Source organism: Hemiscyllium ocellatum, chromosome 17 (assembly GCF_020745735.1).
Source record: "Hemiscyllium ocellatum isolate sHemOce1 chromosome 17, sHemOce1.pat.X.cur, whole genome shotgun sequence".
Taxonomy (NCBI): domain Eukaryota; kingdom Metazoa; phylum Chordata; class Chondrichthyes; order Orectolobiformes; family Hemiscylliidae; genus Hemiscyllium; species Hemiscyllium ocellatum.
This window is the reverse complement of record NC_083417.1, coordinates 29,221,972-29,242,337: the sequence shown is the minus strand read 5'-3', so window position 1 is coordinate 29,242,337 and position 20,366 is coordinate 29,221,972. Positions and strand designations below refer to the sequence as shown.

Genomic DNA, 20,366 nt, shown 5'->3' with positions numbered 1-20,366 from the left:
AAGGGAAAAATGTCCCAAATTATTCAACCTCTCCCGATAACTCAAACCCTCCAACCTCAGTAACATCCTCGTCAATCTTTTCTGAATTTTTTCAAGTTTAACAACATCTTTCCTGTAGCAGGGAGAACAGAAGCAAATGCAGTATTCCAAAAATGGCCTCAATGTCCTGTACAGTGCAACATGGCATCCCAACTCCATTACGCAATGCACTGACCAATGAAACCAAGCAAGGTGAAAAACATCTGCAGAAAAACACATCAGCTCAATGAACAAATCTACGAGGTCACCCACAATCCGAATTGAAAATCTTTTGAAAAACACCAATGAAAGCAAGCGTGCTAACTGTATTTTTCACCACCCTGTCTACATGTGATGCCACTTTCAAGCAATTATACACTTGCACCCCGAGGTCTCTGTTTGGCAACATCCTCCAGGACCTTACCATTAAGTGTATGAGTCCTGCCCTGATTTGCTTTTCCAAATGCAACACCTCACATTTATCGAAATTAAACTAAATCTGCTACTCCTCGGCCCACTGGCCCATCTGATCAAGGTGCCTTTGTACACTGAGGTCACTGTCCACAACAGCACCAATTCTATTGTCATCTGCAAACTTACTAACCATACAAATGGTTACACATCCAAATCATTTATATAAATGATGAAAAATGGTGGCCCCAGCACAGATTCTTACGGCACACCACTAGTCACAGGCCTCTAGTCAAAAAACAACCCTTCATCTGTCTTCTACATTCAAGCCAATTTAGTATCTAATTTGTTAGTTCCTCCTGGATTCCATGTGAGCTTACCTTGCTAACCAGTCTGCTTTGCGGAACCTTGTCACACACCTTGCTGAAATCCATATCAACAATGTCTACTGTTCTGGCATCAATTTTCCTTTGTCACCTCTTCAAAATACTTAACTAAGTCAGTGAAACCGACTTCCAAGCACAAAGCAATGTTGCATATCCCGTAATCAGTCTTGCCTTTCCAAATGCATATAAATCCTGTCCCTCAGAAACTCCCCCAACAACTTACACACCACTGACGTCAGGCTCACCGGTCTATAGTTCCCTGGCTTTTGTCACCACCTTTTTTAAATAACACACTAACAAATATAGAGAATGGGATGCTTAAAAAAATGTATTTGGGGAAAAAGCTTAGAACTCATTCTTCATTAGTTTCTCTCTGTAAACCAAACATTTCCCAAAGAGTAATAAATCATTATAAATATTCAGATGTTTACCCAACCAGTTAAACTCCCCACTGGCATTGGTTTAATTTGTGTAATACAAAGCCACCAGAAAATGTATTTGACTGTTTTAATATAATCTACAGTGCACTTCTTAAATTGCTCCCAGGGCTTCGCCAATAACACAGCTACGAAGGTGGTGATCCCAGATTCAAGCTTTAGGCTGTCTTCAGTTAGTTGTCCTCAGTCAGGACAGCAACAGAAGCTGAACTGTAAGCTCTTTTCAGTGTTCCAAAATTAGGATGAACTAGGATCGCATCTCCCTGTCAAAATCAACAAATCAAGCTGGAAAGTATATATGCAAATGTTGCACAAGTATGAGATTTGACACTAATGTGCTTTCTTTAACTTAGATAATTTTCCAATACTCACATAGTGAATGGCTAACAGGACAAAGCACTAATGCATTCAAAGTCCAATGCATTTCTGTGACCTACAAGGCTGCTGAGTGAAACACTTTAGCCAATGTCAGCTTAATTTCTAATGACACTCGTCCACTAGACAAACAGTAAACATAAAACCTGTGCAAAAAAAGACAAAAAAAATTGTGGTTGGAATTTGGAAAGAGTCATCTTAATTCACTCGGGATGGGGAATGTGCTTCTGAATACTGAGTATTGTTACAATTCAGAAGTCTGTTTCTTTTCACAACTGGCCAATATTGCATCTAATCCTAAAGGCCTGGGAACTGACCAAATGGCAAAACTGGGTCAGACGTTCACAGCCCAGTATGAACATCCCTACATAATGTATAAACATTAAATATTTGTTCTCAAGCAACGTATTATGGGGTTAACTTTATTGTAACATTGCACAAACAATTAAGTGTGAAAATAGTAAATATAAGAAAAATGATGAAAACATGTTTGTTTTGTATTTTGTGTTGATTTAATACTTTGAAAAGGACTTATGTCAGCCATAAAGCATAACAAGCCTAGTACATACATTCACATATCACTCAACTGGTGCAAAAATTAAATACAGTTGCAAAGTTAGCATTCATTTCCTCAGGATGTGCTCAATAAAATGAAAGCGCTTGCATGCACACTTCCGGTACTACACAATTCTAAAAAAAAACACATATCTGACGTGTTTTGCAGATAATAGAACTGTCACTTATGTTTATCTACGTAATCTTATGATTGCAGCTGATTTCCTGCAACTATCACTTTAAAACCCCTTCAAAACTTACAGTTACACAGCCCATAACTAGCATTTTCTGAAGTTGTTCCATTCATTTCAGTTCATTATTTTACTTTTTAAATGGGGAATGCTGATGACCTTATTGGAACTAGTGCTTCCAATAAACCCAGGGATGATACAACAACACAAATGCATGTAAACCTAGCCACCTCTCATTGGTATAAGGTTCAGTAACCTACTCCCCTCACACACCAGATAATATCAAACTTCTTAAGCAAATCTAAGAATTGAAAAAAAAGGGGGGATTTTAAAAAAAAGGAAAATGAAGAAAAGTAACTGCGTTATTATTTCTAAATATTTTATTGCTAAGACCCTCCTCCCAATCAAAGATTTATGATATATGCAGAATGAAGGGAATTGTACTTTTGCACATAATCTGTTGCTGTGTCATAGTGGAATTGGAACCTGACTGTTTAGGGCTCCAAATAAGATGCCTTTCTTACTATTTTCAGTGTATAGTTATGTTCAGTAACACCCTTATTTTAGATAACAGCTTAAACTTACTTTGTTAAATGAGAGTTTAGACTTCACATTGCTACTGGTGGCAGTGGTGACCGGAGTATACATCCAGAGAACAGCAAACAGACCCTGAAAGTAATTCTAGTGACAGAGAAATACAAGGTCAGAACATACCTGAAAAGAAGCTCAGCTGTTGTAAGGGCCAACTGGTTACAGGCTTAGAGACATCAGTACGCACTGAGTAAGAGAACAGGAAAGCCCAGAAGCTGAAGAGTGAATGGAAGAAGGCCATAGCACAGTACACAGTTGGCAACAAGAAACAAAGGGTCAGAGTAAGCAAAGTATGACAAAAACAAATGTGCTTAGAAATGGAGAAGAAATGAGCACTCAGAAAATACACCAATGGCAAGTATTGTAAAGGAACAGAGCATGGTCCGAGCAATGAAGCAACTCTCCCAGTCCAGTTTTACAGACAGGATTGTGAAAAGAGAAAGACTAGGAAAGACTACAGCAGAAGGACAGAAAATTACACATAGACCACCACGATTTGCCAGAGAGCAAGCAGCAGGGAGTGCAGAAGGGCAATATGAATTCTTCTCGAGGGATGTGACAGATGCACAGCAACAACTCAACTTTCTTGACAGTACAGATCTACAGAATATATTTTGGCATGTAAAACTTAAAGTAAATGACAGAAGAGCAGTTTTAAATTGGAAGCCATAGAAAATGCATCAATCCTTTCTAATGCGATACTATGATTGAGGCCAGAGATTCTCAGACAATCTTTGCAGCACAAGAAGTACAAGAGTTCGACTAAGGGACCAGATATGTTCTATGCTTTATTAAATAGAAAATGAAATTATAGAGACCTTGTACATAATTCCTACCTATTATGATTCTTTATTAAGTAGAGCTGCTGTATAGAGACATACAGTCACAGAGATGTACAGCACAGAAACAGACCCTTCGGTCCAACTCATCCATGCCAACCAGATATCCCAATCTAATCTAGTCCCACTTGCCAGCACCCAGCCCATATCCCTCCAAACCCTTCCTATTCATATACCCATCCAGATGCATTTTAAATATTGCAATTGTACCAGCTTCCACCACTTTCCCTGGCAGCTCATTCCATACACACATCTCTGCGTGAAAGTGTTGCCCCTTCGGTCTCTTTTATATCTTTCCCCTCTCACCCTAAACCTATGCCCTCTAGTTCTGGACTCCCCGATCCCAGGGAAAGACCTGAACTATTTAAACTATCCATGTTTCTCATGATTTATAAACCTCTATAAGGTCACCCCCTCAGCCATCAATGCTCCAGGGAAAACAACCCTAGCCTATTCAACCTCTCCCTATAGCTCAAATCCACCAACACTGGCAACAGCCTTGTAAACTTTTTCTGAACAACATTTCAACAAGTTTCACAACATCCGTCCGATAGGAAGGAGATCAGAATTGCACACAATATTCCAACATTGGCCTAAGCAATGTCCTGTACATCTGCAACACGACCCCCCAACTCCTATACTCAATGCTCTGACCAATAAAGGAAAGCATACCAAACGCCTTCTTCACTATCCTATCTATCTGCGACTCCACTTTCAAGGAGCGAGGAACCTGCACTCCAAGGTCTCTTTGTTCAGCAACACTCCCTAGGACCTTGCCATTAAGTGTATAAGTCCTGCTAAGATTTTCTTTCCCAAAATGCAGCACCTCACATTTATCTAAATTAAACTCCAGCTGCCACTTTTCAGCCCATTGGCTCATCTGATCAAGATCTTGTTGTAATCTGAGGTAACCTTCTTTGCTGTCCACCACATCTCCAATTTTGGTGTCATCTGCAAACTTACTAACTATACCTCCTATGTTCACATCCAAGTCATTTGTATAAAATAACAAAAAGTAGTGGCCCCAGCACCAATTCCTGTAGCACTCCACTAGTCACAGGCCTCCAGTCTAAAAAGCAACCCTCAACGACCACCCTCTGTCTTCTACCTTCAAGCCAATTCTGTATCCAAATGGCTAGTTCTCCCTGTATTACCTGAGATCTAACCTTGATAACCAGTCTCCCATGGGCAATCTTGTCAAACATCATACTTAAGTCCATATAGGTCATGCACACCACTCCACCATCAATCCTCTTTGTTACTTCTTCAAAAAAATCAATCACGTTTGTGAGACATGATTTCCCATGCACAAAGCCATGTTGACTATCCCTAATGAGTTTTGCCTTTCCAAATACATGTACATCCTATCCCTCAGGATTCCCTCCACCAACTTGCCCACCACTGAGGTCAGGCTCACCGGTCTATAGTTCCCTGGTTTGTCCCTATTACCTTTCTTAAACAGTGGTAACACATTAGCCAACCTCCAGTCTTCCAGCACTCACCTATGACTATCGATGATACAATTATCTCAGCAAGGGGCCCAGCAATCACTTCTCTAGCTTCCCCAGAGTTCTAGGGTACACCTGATCAGGTTCTGGGGATTTATCCAGTTTTATGAGTTTCAAGACATCCAGCACCTCCTCCTCTGTAATATGAACATTTTTCAAAATGTTAATATCTATTTTCCCACATTCATATCTTCCATGTCCATTTCCACAGTAAATACTGATGCAAAATATTCATTTCGTATCTCCCCCCCCATCTCCTGGGCTCCACACAAAGGCCGCCTTGCTGATTTTTGAGGGACCCTATTCTCTCACAGTTACCCTAAATTCCTTAATGTATTTATGAAATCCCATTGGATTCTCCGTAACCCTATTTACCAAAGTTATCTTCTGTTCCCTTTCTGCCCTCCTGATTTCCTGCTTAAGTATACTCCTACTGCCTTTATATTCTTCTAAGGAGTCACTCAATCTATCCGGTCTATACCTGACATATACTTGCTTCTTTTTCTTAACCGAACCCTCTGTTCCTTTAGTCATCCAGCATTCCCTATACCTACCAGCCTTTCCTTTCACCCTAACAGGAATATACTGTCCTCTGGACTCTCATTATCTCATTTCTGAAGCCCATTTTCAGCCATCCCTTTACCTGCGAACATCTGTCCCCAATCAGCTTGACTAATACCATCAAAATCAGCCTTCCTCCAATTTAAAATTTCAACTTTTAGATCTGGTCTATCCCTTCCCGTCACTATTTTAAAATTAATAGAAATATGGTCGCTAGCCCCAAGGTGCTCCCCCACTGACACCTCAGTCACATGCCCTGCCCTATTTCCCAAGAGTAGGTCAAATTTTGCACCTTCTCTAGTAGGTACATCTACATATTGAATCAGAAAATTTTCTTGTACACAGTTAAATTCCTCTCCATCTAAACCCTGAACACTATGGCTGTCCCAGTCCATATTTGGAAAGTTAAAACCCCCTACCATAACTACCCTATTATTCTTAGAGATAACGGAAATCTCCTTACAGATTTGTTTCTCAATTTCCCTCTGACTATTAGGGGGTCTATAATATAATCCCAATAAGGTGATTATCTTTTTCTTATATGTCAATTCCACCAAAATAACTTCCCTGGATGTATTTCCAGGAATATCCTCCCCCAGTATAGCTGTAATGCTATCCCTTATCAAATACACCCATCCCCCTCCTCTCTTGCCCTCACTTTCTATCCTTCCTGTATCATTTGTATCCTGGAACATTAAGCTGCCAGTCCTGCCCATCCCTGAGCCACGTTTCTGTAATTGCTATAATATCGCAGTCCCGTGTTCCTAACCATGCCGTGCGCTCTCCTACCCCTTCCCTGTTAGGCCTCTTACATTGAAATAAATGCAGTTTAATTTATTCGTCCTACTTGTACTCTGCTTTGTCCCTGCCTGCTCTGGACTTCTTGACTTGCTTCCTTTCTCAGCTGTGCCAGTCTCATATTGATCTCTTTCCTCACTCTCTCTCTGGGTCCAACTCCCAGCTCCTTACTAGTTTAAATTGCATTAAACATCCTTTGGTTAGCTGCTATCGTAAGACCTTCAGTCCTGGCATCATGAGACAGTGTGCCAGATTCCTTAATTCTGTTAATATAGCAAGTGGAAATGGCAAGAAAAAGTATCATAAAGGAAAGCAGCAGAAAGCCACCAAAGTGCTTTCCAGGCAATGGTTTGCTCTTTCAGAATATATTGTTACTGAGAAGATAACAAACTCACAATCATTCATTTATTTATTTCTGAAACTTCATATCTTCTTGTACTTCCCTGAAATCCCAATGGTCTCTTATTGGGGAGAATCACTCCTTCCTTGAACAAAATACAGATGGATTAAAGAGAACTACTTATTACATAAAGCATGCCAAAAAGATGAACTAACAACTGTAGTCACATTTAAGTGAATAATTTCATCCCAGACTAGCTAGTCAGATCACTGCAAGAAAGCAAGAAAATGCCTTTGTATAAATTCAAATAAAACTTCAAATGTTAGTGACCACAGAATGTGTGATATCCAGAAGTACAGAATTAGAATGAGATCTTCAAATCATGTAAGGTCTCAGAACTTCAACAGATTTAAAACAATGAACAAAAAAAACGGCAAGATGAACTTGGTACAGTTCAAGAGAAACTTTAAACAAACCTTGGAGAAAGCCCACCAAGAGGCAGTTCAAAAATTTGCAAACAGTTGTTAAAACTTGTCTATGAAAAGGGAGACTCAAATCCATTGTGTTTTAAGCCTTAATTGTTCATTTAGAGACCATAAATTTGTATTAAAGTCAACTGAAGACTACAAGTCTCATCAGCAAGCTGTGTAGGTCAGGGGTCTGTCAGTACAGAAGCAGAAGGCCAAACTCCTGAAGGCCTACAACTGAGTGCTACCTTAGAAAAGCTTAAAGTCAACTATCAAATAGAAAAGGCAGCTGTTAAATGTAAGTAAGAGCTGGAGAACAGCATGCCCAGGTGTTAACAGTAAATCAAGTTTGAAGTAAAGTTGCCATAGTGGGGACAGAGGGAGAAAGGGAGAGAGAGAGAGAAAGGGTCACCAAGACTAGGGCAAGGCAAGGTTGAAATGGCAGGCCAATATCAGCTACCAGCTGGTAAAAGTTCCAAGGAACAGTAAAGTTACAGAATACAAACACTAAAAAACCCTTAGAGAAAAACAATCAGAAAATCACAACTGGAAAAGGAAAGCTTACAAAAGGATTTCACAAATCTTGTGAAAAACAGCCACAGTTCTTACACAATTCATCATTAATAAAAGTTAAAAATCACAACCTCAGATTATAATCCAACAGGTTTAATTGGAACCACCCGATGAAGGAGCGTCGCTCCAAAAGCTAGTGCTTCCAATTAAACCTGTTGGACTGTAACCTGGTGTTGTGTGATTTTTAACTTTGTCCACCCCAGTTCAACACTGGCATCTCCAAATCATCATTAATAAAATAGATCGATCACAGAATGATTAATCCTCAACAATTCACGAGGCCAAATTCTCAGATGAGATCAAGACTAACAGAGAGGTGACATACTCTGCACAAGCTAAAGTTCAAATTTAACTGCAAAACTTGATAGAAATCCTATTGCTGATAAAGGAATCCCTTTTCTAAGTCTTCCCCTGATCAAGATAATGAAACTTTATTTCTGGTGTCCCTGGAATTTTGACCAACATAGAGAAGCTGCCTCCATCTGAAGTTTATGCGTGGCAGTTTTCCCACGACATAAGAAATCAATAATTGCTATTTTGGATCCAGAGATGCTGTTATCCACTCTAGCTCAGCCTCAAGCTTGTGAGATTGGAAGAGAAGTGACAGGGCCTTCACCTTTCACTTATCAGAAGCTTAAACTCCAATCTGCAAAAATGTGTTTCCCTTTCAAGGAGCACCATGTGAAGTATGTCCAACCTGCCCTTCCCAAAAGGGACTGAGAATACTTTTGGAGATTGAAACCTTGGCCAGATGAGACTTTAAATAGTGGGAGGAAAGATTTAAATGTTAATATAATAAAGAGATATTGTAAAATAATCTGGGGACAGGGAGTGGGATTTGGGGAACTCTAGAGGGAATTGTCTCTTTACTCTATGTACAGCAATGTGTACATGCAAAGGGAGCTATGTCACAGATATGTCAGATCACAGGGGAATGGAAGCCTGAGTCTACAGAGCTCCAATCATTTGTTACCATCCTCTGCTAATAGTCAATCCCAACAAAGCCTTTTGTTGTTCACTCAAGCCCGTAGATCTATTATTACAGGATAAAATGCAATGATATATTGTCTTCTTGACTGAGAAGCTCAGGGTCCTTTGGTATCAATGTGCATGTTCATCTGTCTACATTACCTGCTCAACAAGGATACAAGCTCTGATTATGTATGCTATTACTATGTGAGACTCTAAGCTAGAGGTTACGTTCAGGTTTGGAAACCTATTTCTGATCCTGATCAAACACAAAATACATACTTATGTTTAGATATTTTTATTCTGGAAATTATTGGACAGAAATCTTGTTTCAAAATAGCAGAGTGCTGTCCAGGAAACATTATAACCAGCAAAAGAGAGAAACATTTTCAAAATCACATCCCCTTTCACAGTGGTAATTGTGCTGTATTCAATGTATAAATGTTCAGTTTCACAGCCTGCCACTTGGACAGCTACAGGAAAAGGCTAAGTATGGAAGGAAGTGTGAGCGTAGGGTGGTGAGATAGGGTGGTATATATGTGAAGGAGTTTGGTAGCAGGATGAGTGTTGGGGGTGGGGGAGAGTTCAGGTCAGTCAGGAGGTTAGTTTAAAGGTTACCCAGAAGGTTGAGCAAGTTTTTAAAACATCTCACTTTTCCTAGGTAACTATTAAATTTAAACAAAGTAACTATGATCAGGAGTGGGCTATTCAGCCCTTCAAACCCACTCTGCCATTCAATAATATCATAGCTGATCCTCTATCTCAGTGTCAAATGTCCACACTCTCAAGGCACTCCTGTGTGCCTTTAATATCTTTTTAAAAATCAATTACTTTCCTAAATACACAGTGATCTGGCCCCCACAGCCTTCTGTGATAGTGAGTTTCACAGGTTGACTACTCTCAGTGATGAAATATTTCCTCATCTCAGTTCTAAATGGTCTATATGCTATATATTGAGACTGTGACCCCCTGGTTCCAGACTTCCCAACCAGGGGAAACATCCTCCCTGCATCTTATCAGTCCAAACCTGTTCAAACGTTACAATCAGATCTTCTCTCATTCTTCTAAAGTCTAGTTAATACAGGCTCCGTTGAACCAATCTCTTCTCATATGGCAATCCTGCCAGGCCCAGTGTCAGTCTCGTGAACCTTCACTGCATGTCTATCTTAAGTCGGCAGACCAAAATTGCACACGATACTTCAGATGCAGCCTCACCAAGGCCCTGTATAACTGCAGTGAGGCATTCCTACTTCTGAACTCTATCCTTTTGCTATGAAGGCGAGTATAGCATTTCCCTTTCTAAGTACTGCATCTGCCTGTTTACTTGCAATGATTGGTTTACAAGAACTCCTTCCCCATATCTCTTTGTAAATCTGCATTTCCCAATATGTCTTATTTAAATAATACTCTGCCTTTCTGCTTTTCACACCAAGATGTGTAACTTCACATTTGTCCTTTTTATACATGTGCCATATGTTTGCCATAGTCAGAGGAGAATGGGTTTGGGTGGATTACTCTTCGAAGGGTCGGTGTGGACTGGTTGGGCCAAAGGGCCTGTTTCACACTGTAGGGAATCTAATCTAATCTCAATTACATTTTAGATCCCTCGTCTAAGTCATTATACATATCATAAACAGCTAATGGCCAAGCACTGATGCCTATACTATAGTACAAGTCATAGCCTGCCACTCTGTATCTAGTCTGTCAACCAATTTTCAATTCTTAAGTGAGTTGTAATCTGTGAAATCTCCAATTTGAAGGGTCTTTTTTGGAGGGTTTCAGATGCAGGCTAATTATCAATCAGAATTTTCAATGTCCTGGGCAATTCTCTCAGTATCTGCTGCATCAGGATTTCTGCAGAGTCCCAACACACAATTCCAGCTGCAATAACTATAGAGCCAGTAAGTGCCTTTGGCCTAGAAAGTCCAAAGAGAGACAACAGTGGGTCTGTAATAGTCAGTGGAAGAGCATTTGAGATATTTTCCAATTCAATTATAATTGCCAAATCCTGTCAATATTAAAGCTAGCCAGAAAATGAAGAAGGATTATCAAGCAACAGCAAATAAATTGCTATGTACAATATATAGTTTTTTTCCAGAAAGCAATCATTCATGAAAAATGAGCATTGCTGGAAAGGCCAGCATTTGACTTTAAAACTAAACATCTTTAAAGGTAGTGGTGGTGAGCTGCCTCTTTGATTACTGCAGTCCACGTAATATAGGGATATCTACACTGCTGTTCAGGAGTTTCAGGGTTTTTGACTCGACATATATGAAAGAACGGCAATATAGTCTCAACTCAGGATTATATGTGAGTTGGAGAGGAACTTTCATCTTCCACCTTTGCTTTCTTAGTGAGTAAACACAATTGAAGTAGATGGCAGTGTTGAAAGAGCCTTGACAGATTAATGTAATGCATTTCATAGTAGTAACTGTGCGGTCATGGGGAGGGGGTGTGTCGGAGAGGTCAAGATTTCAGGTGATGGACAATGCAGTGCTGACCAAGCAGGCTGCTTGGTCATTAATTTCAGGTTTGTAAAGTTTATAAACAGTGGAACTGAGATACACGTCAATGATATGTGCACATTAACAATGCCTGTCCAACCAATTATTTTTGCATAACATTGTTTCACATCAACAATTTCGAACAGATTTATACACACTTTTGCATTTTAGAAATAGCTCAATATTGAACGTCCCTGCCCCTGTTTGTACTATATACAGGCCTTCCTCCTACTTCAATAACATATATTTAGACAGTATCCTTAATGTGATAAACCTCGCAAAGATCCTTTACAGGAACGCTATAAAGAAAATACAATTTTGAGACACCTAGATGAATAACCAAAACCTTGATCAAAGAGATAAGTTTTTAAGTCATGTCTTAAGAAGAGAAAAGCAAGGTAAACAGATGGGAAATTCCAGAGCTTCGGGCTAGACAGTTCCAAAGGTTAAAATCAACTAGGAGAAAGTGAGGACTGGAGATCAGAGCTTAAAAATGTGTTGCTGGAAAAGCCTAGCAGGTCAGGCAGCATCAAAGGAGCAGGAGAATCAACGTTTTGGGCATAAACCCTTCTTCAGGAATGAGGAGGGTGTGCCAAGCAGGCTAAGATAAAAGGTAGGGAGGAGGGATTTGGGGGAGGGGCGTTGGGAAAATGATTGGTAGAAGGAGGTTAAGGTGAGGGTGATAGGCCAGCGAGGGGGTGGGGGCAGAGAGGTCGGGTAGAAGATTGCAGGTCAAGAAGGCAGTGCTGAGTCCAAGAGTTGGGACTGAGATAAGGTGGGGGGAGGGGAAATGAGGAAGCTGGAGAAACCTGCATTCATCCCTTGTGGTTGGAGGGTTCCTAGGCAGAAGGGATGAATGCAGATTTCTCCAGCTTCCTCATTTCCCCTCCCCCCAACTTATCTCAGTCCCAACCCTCGGACTCAGCACCACCTTCTTGACCTGCACTCTTCCCGACCTCTCCGCCCCCACTCCCTCTCCGGCCTATCACCCTCACCTTAACCTCCTTCCACCTATCGCTTTCCAACGCCCCTCCCCCAAGTCCCTCCTCCCTACCTTTTATCTTAGCCTGCTTGGCACACCCTCCTCATTCCTGAAGAAGGGCTCATGCCCGAAACGTCGATTCTCCTGCTCCTTTGATGCTGCCTGACCTGCTGCACTTTTCCAGCAACACATTTTTAAGTTCCAGAGGTTACCAGAGACATTGGTGTGGTATCCGATATAGTGAACCAGCAGATCTGGGTGTCATCAGTAGAAAATAAAATCACAAATGGCAACTGAAATAACTGAACTTGCCTGATAAGTTAGATGTAAACCTAATTTCTAAAGTTGAAATCTAGTCACTTTAATGACATGTATGTGAAAAAAAGTGAGTTTTTGCTCTGGCAGTTAGAGAAGTTGAACCATTATATTTGGGAAATTTGAGGTCAAGGTGTTTAACCTAGAAACACACACTTTAAACGAGTTCTATACTTCTAATACGCGAAAGTTTCATTACATATGAGTTTCTAGATTCATTTTAAAAGATAATGAGGACATCGTTGATGAGTTGTTGTGGTGCTTGCGCGGTGATAAGACAGCAAGGAAAACCCCAAATAATCGTTCATTTTAAAAAACTATTTGCATTCCTGAGAGGCCACTTGGTGATATCACTGGAAGATCTCCACACATATCATGTCCTGTAAAATAAATAGCCATAACATTCCCCCCCAAAGGAGCCTGGGCACTCACCCGCCAGGAGAGAGAGGGGTAACAGAAGCCAGTAGAAGAAGCTGCACAACACCTGCACTTCCATCTCACGGGGTGAACTCAACTCAACAGGTCAGTCGTCAGTCTCCAAGCGCCGACCTTCCCCAATCAAATTCTCAGTTCTACAGTGAAGGCAGAGAATCGCATACAGAGCCCATACTGGCATACAGCAACTTCCGAGCCGGGATGGTTCCTCTTCAGCAGCGCAAACACATGTCTATGTGCCCGCGGCTACACGCGAAGAGAGAGAGAGAGGAACCCAGCAAGCCGGTTCCTCACACTGACTTCTGACAACTGTTCAAATTCCACCACTCAACTCTCTCATTCGGAACACTTAGGTAGACACTCCCACTTTTCTCATTTCTCCTTCCATGATTGGGGAGGTGGGGTGGAATTCACAACAACTTTTTTTGTGTGTTTGAATTGGGTTTCCTCTCCCGGCATCAGCCGCAGAGACACACACACACAAGGGACCTTCCCTCCAGCGAAGGTGCTGAGTTGAGTCTGACAGTACCAGCTCTCACTGGGCTGGGTCATACACAGAAGCACAGGAAAATAACCAGACCCAGCGCGCTGCTTCCAACTCTCTGGCTTAGTTTTCCCGAACCAGTCCAGATTCCAAAATAAAACGACTCCAAGACCCAACAACCAACTCAAGTTGAACATGCAATCTGCTTTTTGTTCCCCGGTGCCTTCAGTCAGCATTTGCGGTTCGACATGTTTCCGGAATTTGCAAGTTTCTCTCTTCAAGACACTGACGACTGCCTGTCAATGTGGGTAACGGGTTTTACGTCAATTTTGGATTTGGCAGCTGCCTCGTGAATTACTCCCATGCCAGAGAAACCTGACAGATGTTAAAATAGGCTCCCACTTTGAAATGATGCCGCCATCTACCGAGAGAATTACATGATTTCTTACACTGCAGATCAGAAAAGGCTATTCGAAATGAAAGCAATGACAACATTTCCCGTTCTAACTTCCCGCTTGCCTAACCTCAGCCACAGACCTCCAACCTCACCCAGACAGCAAATCTTTTAAAGTTTGTAAAGTGAGTGTTTCGGAGCTGTTTTACTTCTAAGACTCAGTTACTTCAATGCTTTGAAATGAAAATTTAAAACAAAAATGCTGGACATTCTCAACAAGTAAGAAAGTAGAATTAACTAGAAAAGGAGAGCAGAGAAAATATATTTCAGTCACTTGTCGTATATGCTAATTCAAAAGGGGGGAAAAGAAATGTTGTCAAGGAAAAGGGCTTGGGTGGCAGTGGAAGGTGCAGTAAACAAAGTTGGAGGCTCATGGAGAAGGTCAGTGATGTAGGAGGACAGTCTGATTTGATTTGATATATTGTTGTCACATGTAACTAAGCACAGTGTTTTGAGCAGTACAGGCAAATCATAGCAAACAAGGACATACAGATTAATAGGGTGCTTAGACAGACGGAGGGTACAAGGTTACGCTGTGAAGGATTAACATTACATTTGAACTTAGAGACGTCCATTCAGCAGTCCAGTGACATAGAGTCATAGAGATGTACAGCATGGAAACAGACCCTTCGGTCCAGCCCGTTCATGCCCACCAGACATCCCAACCCAATCTAGTCAGCAAAGACCTTGAACTTGTTCTTGAACCTGTGGGTACAGGTGTTCAAGCTTCTGCATCTTCTGCCTGATGGTAGAGACTGTTTGTGATGGAGATAAGTGACACACCTGCTCCATGGCAATTAGACCTAGATAGACATGGCTAAGAAAGTAGCCACAAAAATATGGAAATGGTTGCTGTTCATCAAACAGATGTAAACTTGGTCATCCAGGTTACAATCATACATTGAAGGTAAGAGCAGATATTTTTGCAGGCAATCTGATATATGGTAAATGGATACTTGCTGAGGGAAATGTGTGACTGTATGATTCAGAGATGGTTATAGAAATTCACTACCAAATAAATGAAGCATGAGCTCAGTCAAAGGAGAAATTGATGAACAACTTGGTAGGTTGCTTAAAAAGACATAAACTGGAACACAGCAAGGGCTTGGACACATCAAAAAGAAGTTTGTGATAGGAAGTGATGAGGATTTCAGTAAAGGACTAGCATTGGAAGAAACAGAGACATGAGTCAGTGAATCTGGGAGGGATATCAGGAAATATGAAGGGATGAGACCGGGGATAAGCAGGTTGATATATGATGGGATAGGAAACAAAAGAGGAAAGAAACCACACTGGGAGGTAAGCTACTTTGATCCAGAATAACAATCTAAGCGGCAAGTAATGGGAATATGAATTACAAGTAATTTCAAGTTAATTTACAGATCTTTTGATTCAAACAAACTAGCATACTTTTGTTGGTGTTGTCACTTACCTCAGTAAAAATAACCAAACCTTGTTTCTGTATGAGATTTGTGTGAAATTTGGGTTTGATTGTTACAGTATATGATACACCTGGATTCCAGACTCTTACTAATTTCACAGAATATTAGTTTAGATATGCCTTTAAAAATTAAAAATAGAAAGGCTCAACTTTTGTAATGAAATAACATGATTAACTTCATCCTTTCCAGTATTTGATCAATAATGGTAATAGATTTTCAAAGTCAAAATGTAACCAAAGGAGCTTGAGCTGCATTTAGCAAGTATGGAAACCTACAATAACTGTTTGTTCTTTCTATGATGGCATCTTCTGTTTCCCCCCCATTCCCTTTACACCATCACTGGTGATTGTGTCTTCAACTATGTTGGCCCTAACCTCTGGAATTCCCATCTTAAACTTCTCTGTCTCTGTCTCCTCTCTTGTGATCATTAAAATAAAATCAAACATTTAAAAATGAACATCTTTGCCAAAGCTAATAGCCACTCCTAATCTTTTGCACTGATGTGCTGGGCTCCCCCAGCAATAAGAATACATATATTTTTGAAGCCTTCAAGTCCTGTTAGTTGTTTAATTGTCCACCACCATTCATGACTAGATGTGACTAGGGGTGCAGCGGACAGTGAGGAAACCAACTGGAGGAAATACCTACTTGACTTCATCCTCACCAATTTGCCTGTTGCAGATGCATCTGTGAATCACCAAGAGACCAAGAGACCCGTCTTCACATTGCGCTACTGTATTAAATGTGATAAATTTTGTTCAAGATCTAGCAACTTAAAATTGGATACCCATGAGGCAATGTGGACCATCTGGAGCAGAAACATAGGAGACATAGCTAATAATGGGATATCAATTTGGTGAGTCTAAAACACAGTAATATTTACATGCCAAATAATGGAAGTACAGATGGGGTTAAGCAATCCCATAACTGATGGATCAGATCTAAGCTCTGCACTGTCATCTTTGGCTGGTATGGGCCATATGAGATTCCAGATCCACTGAGATGCGGTTGACTATTAAATGCCCTCTGAACTGATTAAGCAACTGTCACTCAGTTGTATGAAACCACTACAAAGTCAAAAATTGACCATTAGACATTGGAAGCAACAATGGCAATCCCAAATATGTTGATGCTGCAAAGTCCTATTTCACAAACCTTTCTGCTGGGCTTAATGAACCAGATAGGTTTTATGACACTGGTGTCATGATGACAACTAGACTAGTAATTTTTAGTAATTTCAGATGTATTATCTGCATTTAAATTCCAATAGCTGTCATAGTGGAACTTGAATTCATTTCTGCAGAACATTAGCCTTGGTCTCTGCATTAAAAGTTGATAGACTATCTTCTCCTGCTCACTTAGAGTCACAGAGTCATAGAGATGTACAGCATGGAAACAGACCCTTCGATCCAACCCGTCCATGCCAACCAGCTATCCCAACCCAATCTAGTCCCACCTGCCAGCACCCAGCCCAAATCCGTACAAAGCCTTCCCATTCATATACCCATCCAAATGCCTCTTAAATGTTGCAATTGTATCAGCCTCCACCACTTCTTCTGGCAGCTCATTCCAAACATGTACCACCCTCTGCGTGAAAAAGTTGCCCCTTTGGTCTCTTTTATATCTTTCCCCTCTCACCCTAAACCTATGCCCTCTAGTTCTGGACTCTCCGATCCCAGGGAAAAGACTTTGCCGATTTACCCTATCCATGCCCCTCATAATTTTGTAAACCTCTATAAGGTCACCCCTCAGCCTCCGACGCTCCAGAGAAAACAGCCCCAGCCTTTCCCTATAACTCAAATCCTCCAACTCTGACAACATCCTTGTAAATCTTTTCTGAACCCTTTCAAGTTTCACAAATCTTTCCGATAGGAAGGAGACAAGAATTGCATGCAATATTCCAGCAGTGGCCTAACCAATGTCCTGTACAGCTGCAACATGATCTCCCAACTCCTGTACTCAATACTCTGACCAATAAAGGAAAGCATACCACTATCCTATCTTCACTATCCTATCTACCTGCGACTCCACTTTCAAGGAGCTACGAACTTGCACTTCAAGGCTCTTTGTTCAGCAACACTCCCTAGGACCTTACTATTAAGTGCATAAGTCCTGCTAAGATTTGCTTTCCCAAAATGCAGTACCTCACATTTATCGGAATTAAACTCTATCTGCCACTTCTCAGTCCATTGGCCCATCTGGTCAAGATCCTGTTGTAATCTGAGGTTACCCTCTTCGCTGTCCACTACACCTCCAATTTTGGTGTCATCTGCAAACTTACTAACTGTACCTGTTATGCTCGCGTCCAAATCATTTATGTAAATGACAAATAGTATTGGACCCAGCACCGATCCTTGTGGCACGCCACTGGTCACAGGCCTCCACCACCACCCTCTGTCTTCTACCTATGAGCCAGTTCTGTATCCAAATGGCTAGTTCTCCCTGTATTCCATGAGATCTAACCTTGCTAATCAGTTTCCCATGGGGAACCTTGTCAAACGCCTTACTGAAGTCCATATAGATCACATCTGCTGTTCTGCCCTCATCAATCCTCTTTGTTACTTCTTCAAAATACTCAATCAAGTTTGTGAGACATGATTTCCCACGCACAAAGCCATGTTGACTATCCCTAATGAGCCCTTGCCTTTCCAAATACATGTACATCTTGTCCCTCAGGATTCTCTCCAACAACTTGCCCACCACTGAGGTCAGGTTCAACGGTCTATAGTTCCCTGGCTTGTTCTTACCTCTCTTCTTAAACAGTGGCACCGTGTTTGACAACCTCCAGTCTTCCGGCACCCCACCTGTGACTATCGATGATACAAATATCTTAGCAAGAGGCCCAGCAATCATTTCTCAAGCTTCCCACAGGTGTTCTCAGGTACACCTGATCAGGTCCTGGGGATTTATCGACCTTTTCCCATTTCAAGACATCCAGCACTTCCTCCTCTGTAATATGGACATTTTGCAAGATGTCACCATCTATTTCCCTACAGTCTATATTTTCCATATCCTTTTCCACAGTAAATACTGATGAAAAATACTCATTTAGTATCTCCCCCATTTTCTGCGGCTCCACACAAAGGCCACCTTGCTGATATTTGCTGGGCCCTATTCTCTCCCTAGTGACCGTTTTGTCCTTAATGTATTTGTAAAAACTCTTTGGATTCTCCTTAATTCTATTTGCCAAAGCTATCTCATGTCCCCTTTTTGCCCTCCTGATTTCCCTCTTAACTATACTCCTACTTCTTTTATAAGGATTCACTCAATCTGTCCTGTCTATGCCTTACATATGCTTCCTTCTTTTTCTTAACCATACCTTTAATTTCTTTAGTCATCCAGCATTCCCTATACCTATAGCCTTTCCTTTCCCCCCAACAGTAGTATACTTTCTCTGGATTCTCGATATCTCATTTCTGAAAGCTTCCCAATTTCCAGCCATCCCTTTACCTGCGAACATCTTTAATATGTAATTACTATGATATCCCAGTCCCATGTTCCTAACCATGCCCTGAGTTCATCTGCCTTCCCTGTTAGGCCCTTTGCGTTGAAATAAATGCAGATAATTTATTAGGCCCCAATCAGCTTTCAAAAGTTCTTGCCTGATACCGTCAAAATTGGCCTTTCTCCAATTTCGAACTTCAACTTTTAGATCTTCTCTATCTTTTTCCATCATTATTTTAAATCCAGTAGAATTATGGTTGCTGGCCCCAAAGTGCTCCCCCACTGACACCTCAGTCACCTGCCTTATTTCCCAAGGGTAGGTCAAGTTTTGCATCTTCTCTCCACATACTGAAGGTACTGTAGGTACATCCACATACTGAATCAGCAAATTGTCTTGTACGCACTTAACAAATTCCTCTCCATCTAAACCCTTAACACTATACCAGTCTCAGTCTATGTTTGGAAAGTTAAAATCCCCTATTATTCTTACAGATAGCTGTGATCTCCTTACAAGTTTGTTTCCCAATTTCTCTCTGACTATTAGGGGGTCTATAATACAATCCTAATAAGGTCATCATCCCTTTCTTATTTTTCAGTTCCACGCAAATAACTTCCCTGGATGTATTTCTGGGAATATCCTCCCTCAGCACAGCTGTAATGCTATCCCTTATCAAAAAATGCCACTCCCCCTCCTCTCTTGCCTCCCTTTCTATCCTTCTTGTAGCATTTGTATCCTGGAACAAGAAGCTGCCAGTCCCATCCATCACTGAGCCATGTTTCAGTAATTGCTATGATATCCCAGTCCCATGTTCCTAACCATGCCCTGAGTTCATCTGCCCTCCCTGTTAGGCCCCTTGCATTGAAATAAATGCAGTTTAATTTATTAATCCTACCTTGTCCCTGTCTGCCCTGAATGTTTGACTCGCTTCTATTCTCAGCTGTACCAGTCTCAGATTGACCTCTTTCCTCACTATCTTCCCCCCCTCCCCCCAACTACATCACTAGTTCAAATCTTCCCGAGCAGCTCTAGCAAATCGATCTCTTTCCTCACTATCTCCCTGGGTTCCACGCCCCCACCTTACTAGTTTACATCCTCCCAAGCAGTTCTAGCAAATTTCCATGCCATTATATTAGTTCCCCTCCAATTTAGGTGCAATCTGTCTTTCTTGTACAGGTCACTTCTACCCCAAAAACGATTCCAATGATCCAAAAATGTGAATCCTTCTCCCATACACCAGCTCCTCAACCATGCATTCATCTGCTCTATCCTCCTATTCCTGCCCTCAC

The 20,366-nt window shown here is 41.2% G+C and overlaps 1 protein-coding gene across 2 annotated transcripts in view; it reads right to left on the bottom strand.

The window, feature by feature from the left end:
* piezo1 (piezo-type mechanosensitive ion channel component 1) overlaps positions 1–14,043 on the bottom strand; it is a 339,923-nt gene extending 325,880 nt beyond the window's left edge. For both annotated transcript variants that reach the window (XM_060838027.1, XM_060838028.1), the window contains exon 1: positions 13,253–14,043. In XM_060838027.1, coding sequence (XP_060694010.1) covers positions 13,253–13,316 — 64 coding nt within the window. In that variant the 5' untranslated portion in view covers positions 13,317–14,043. The remainder of the gene's footprint in view (positions 1–13,252) is intronic.
* Positions 14,044–20,366: the final 6,323 nt, after the last annotated feature.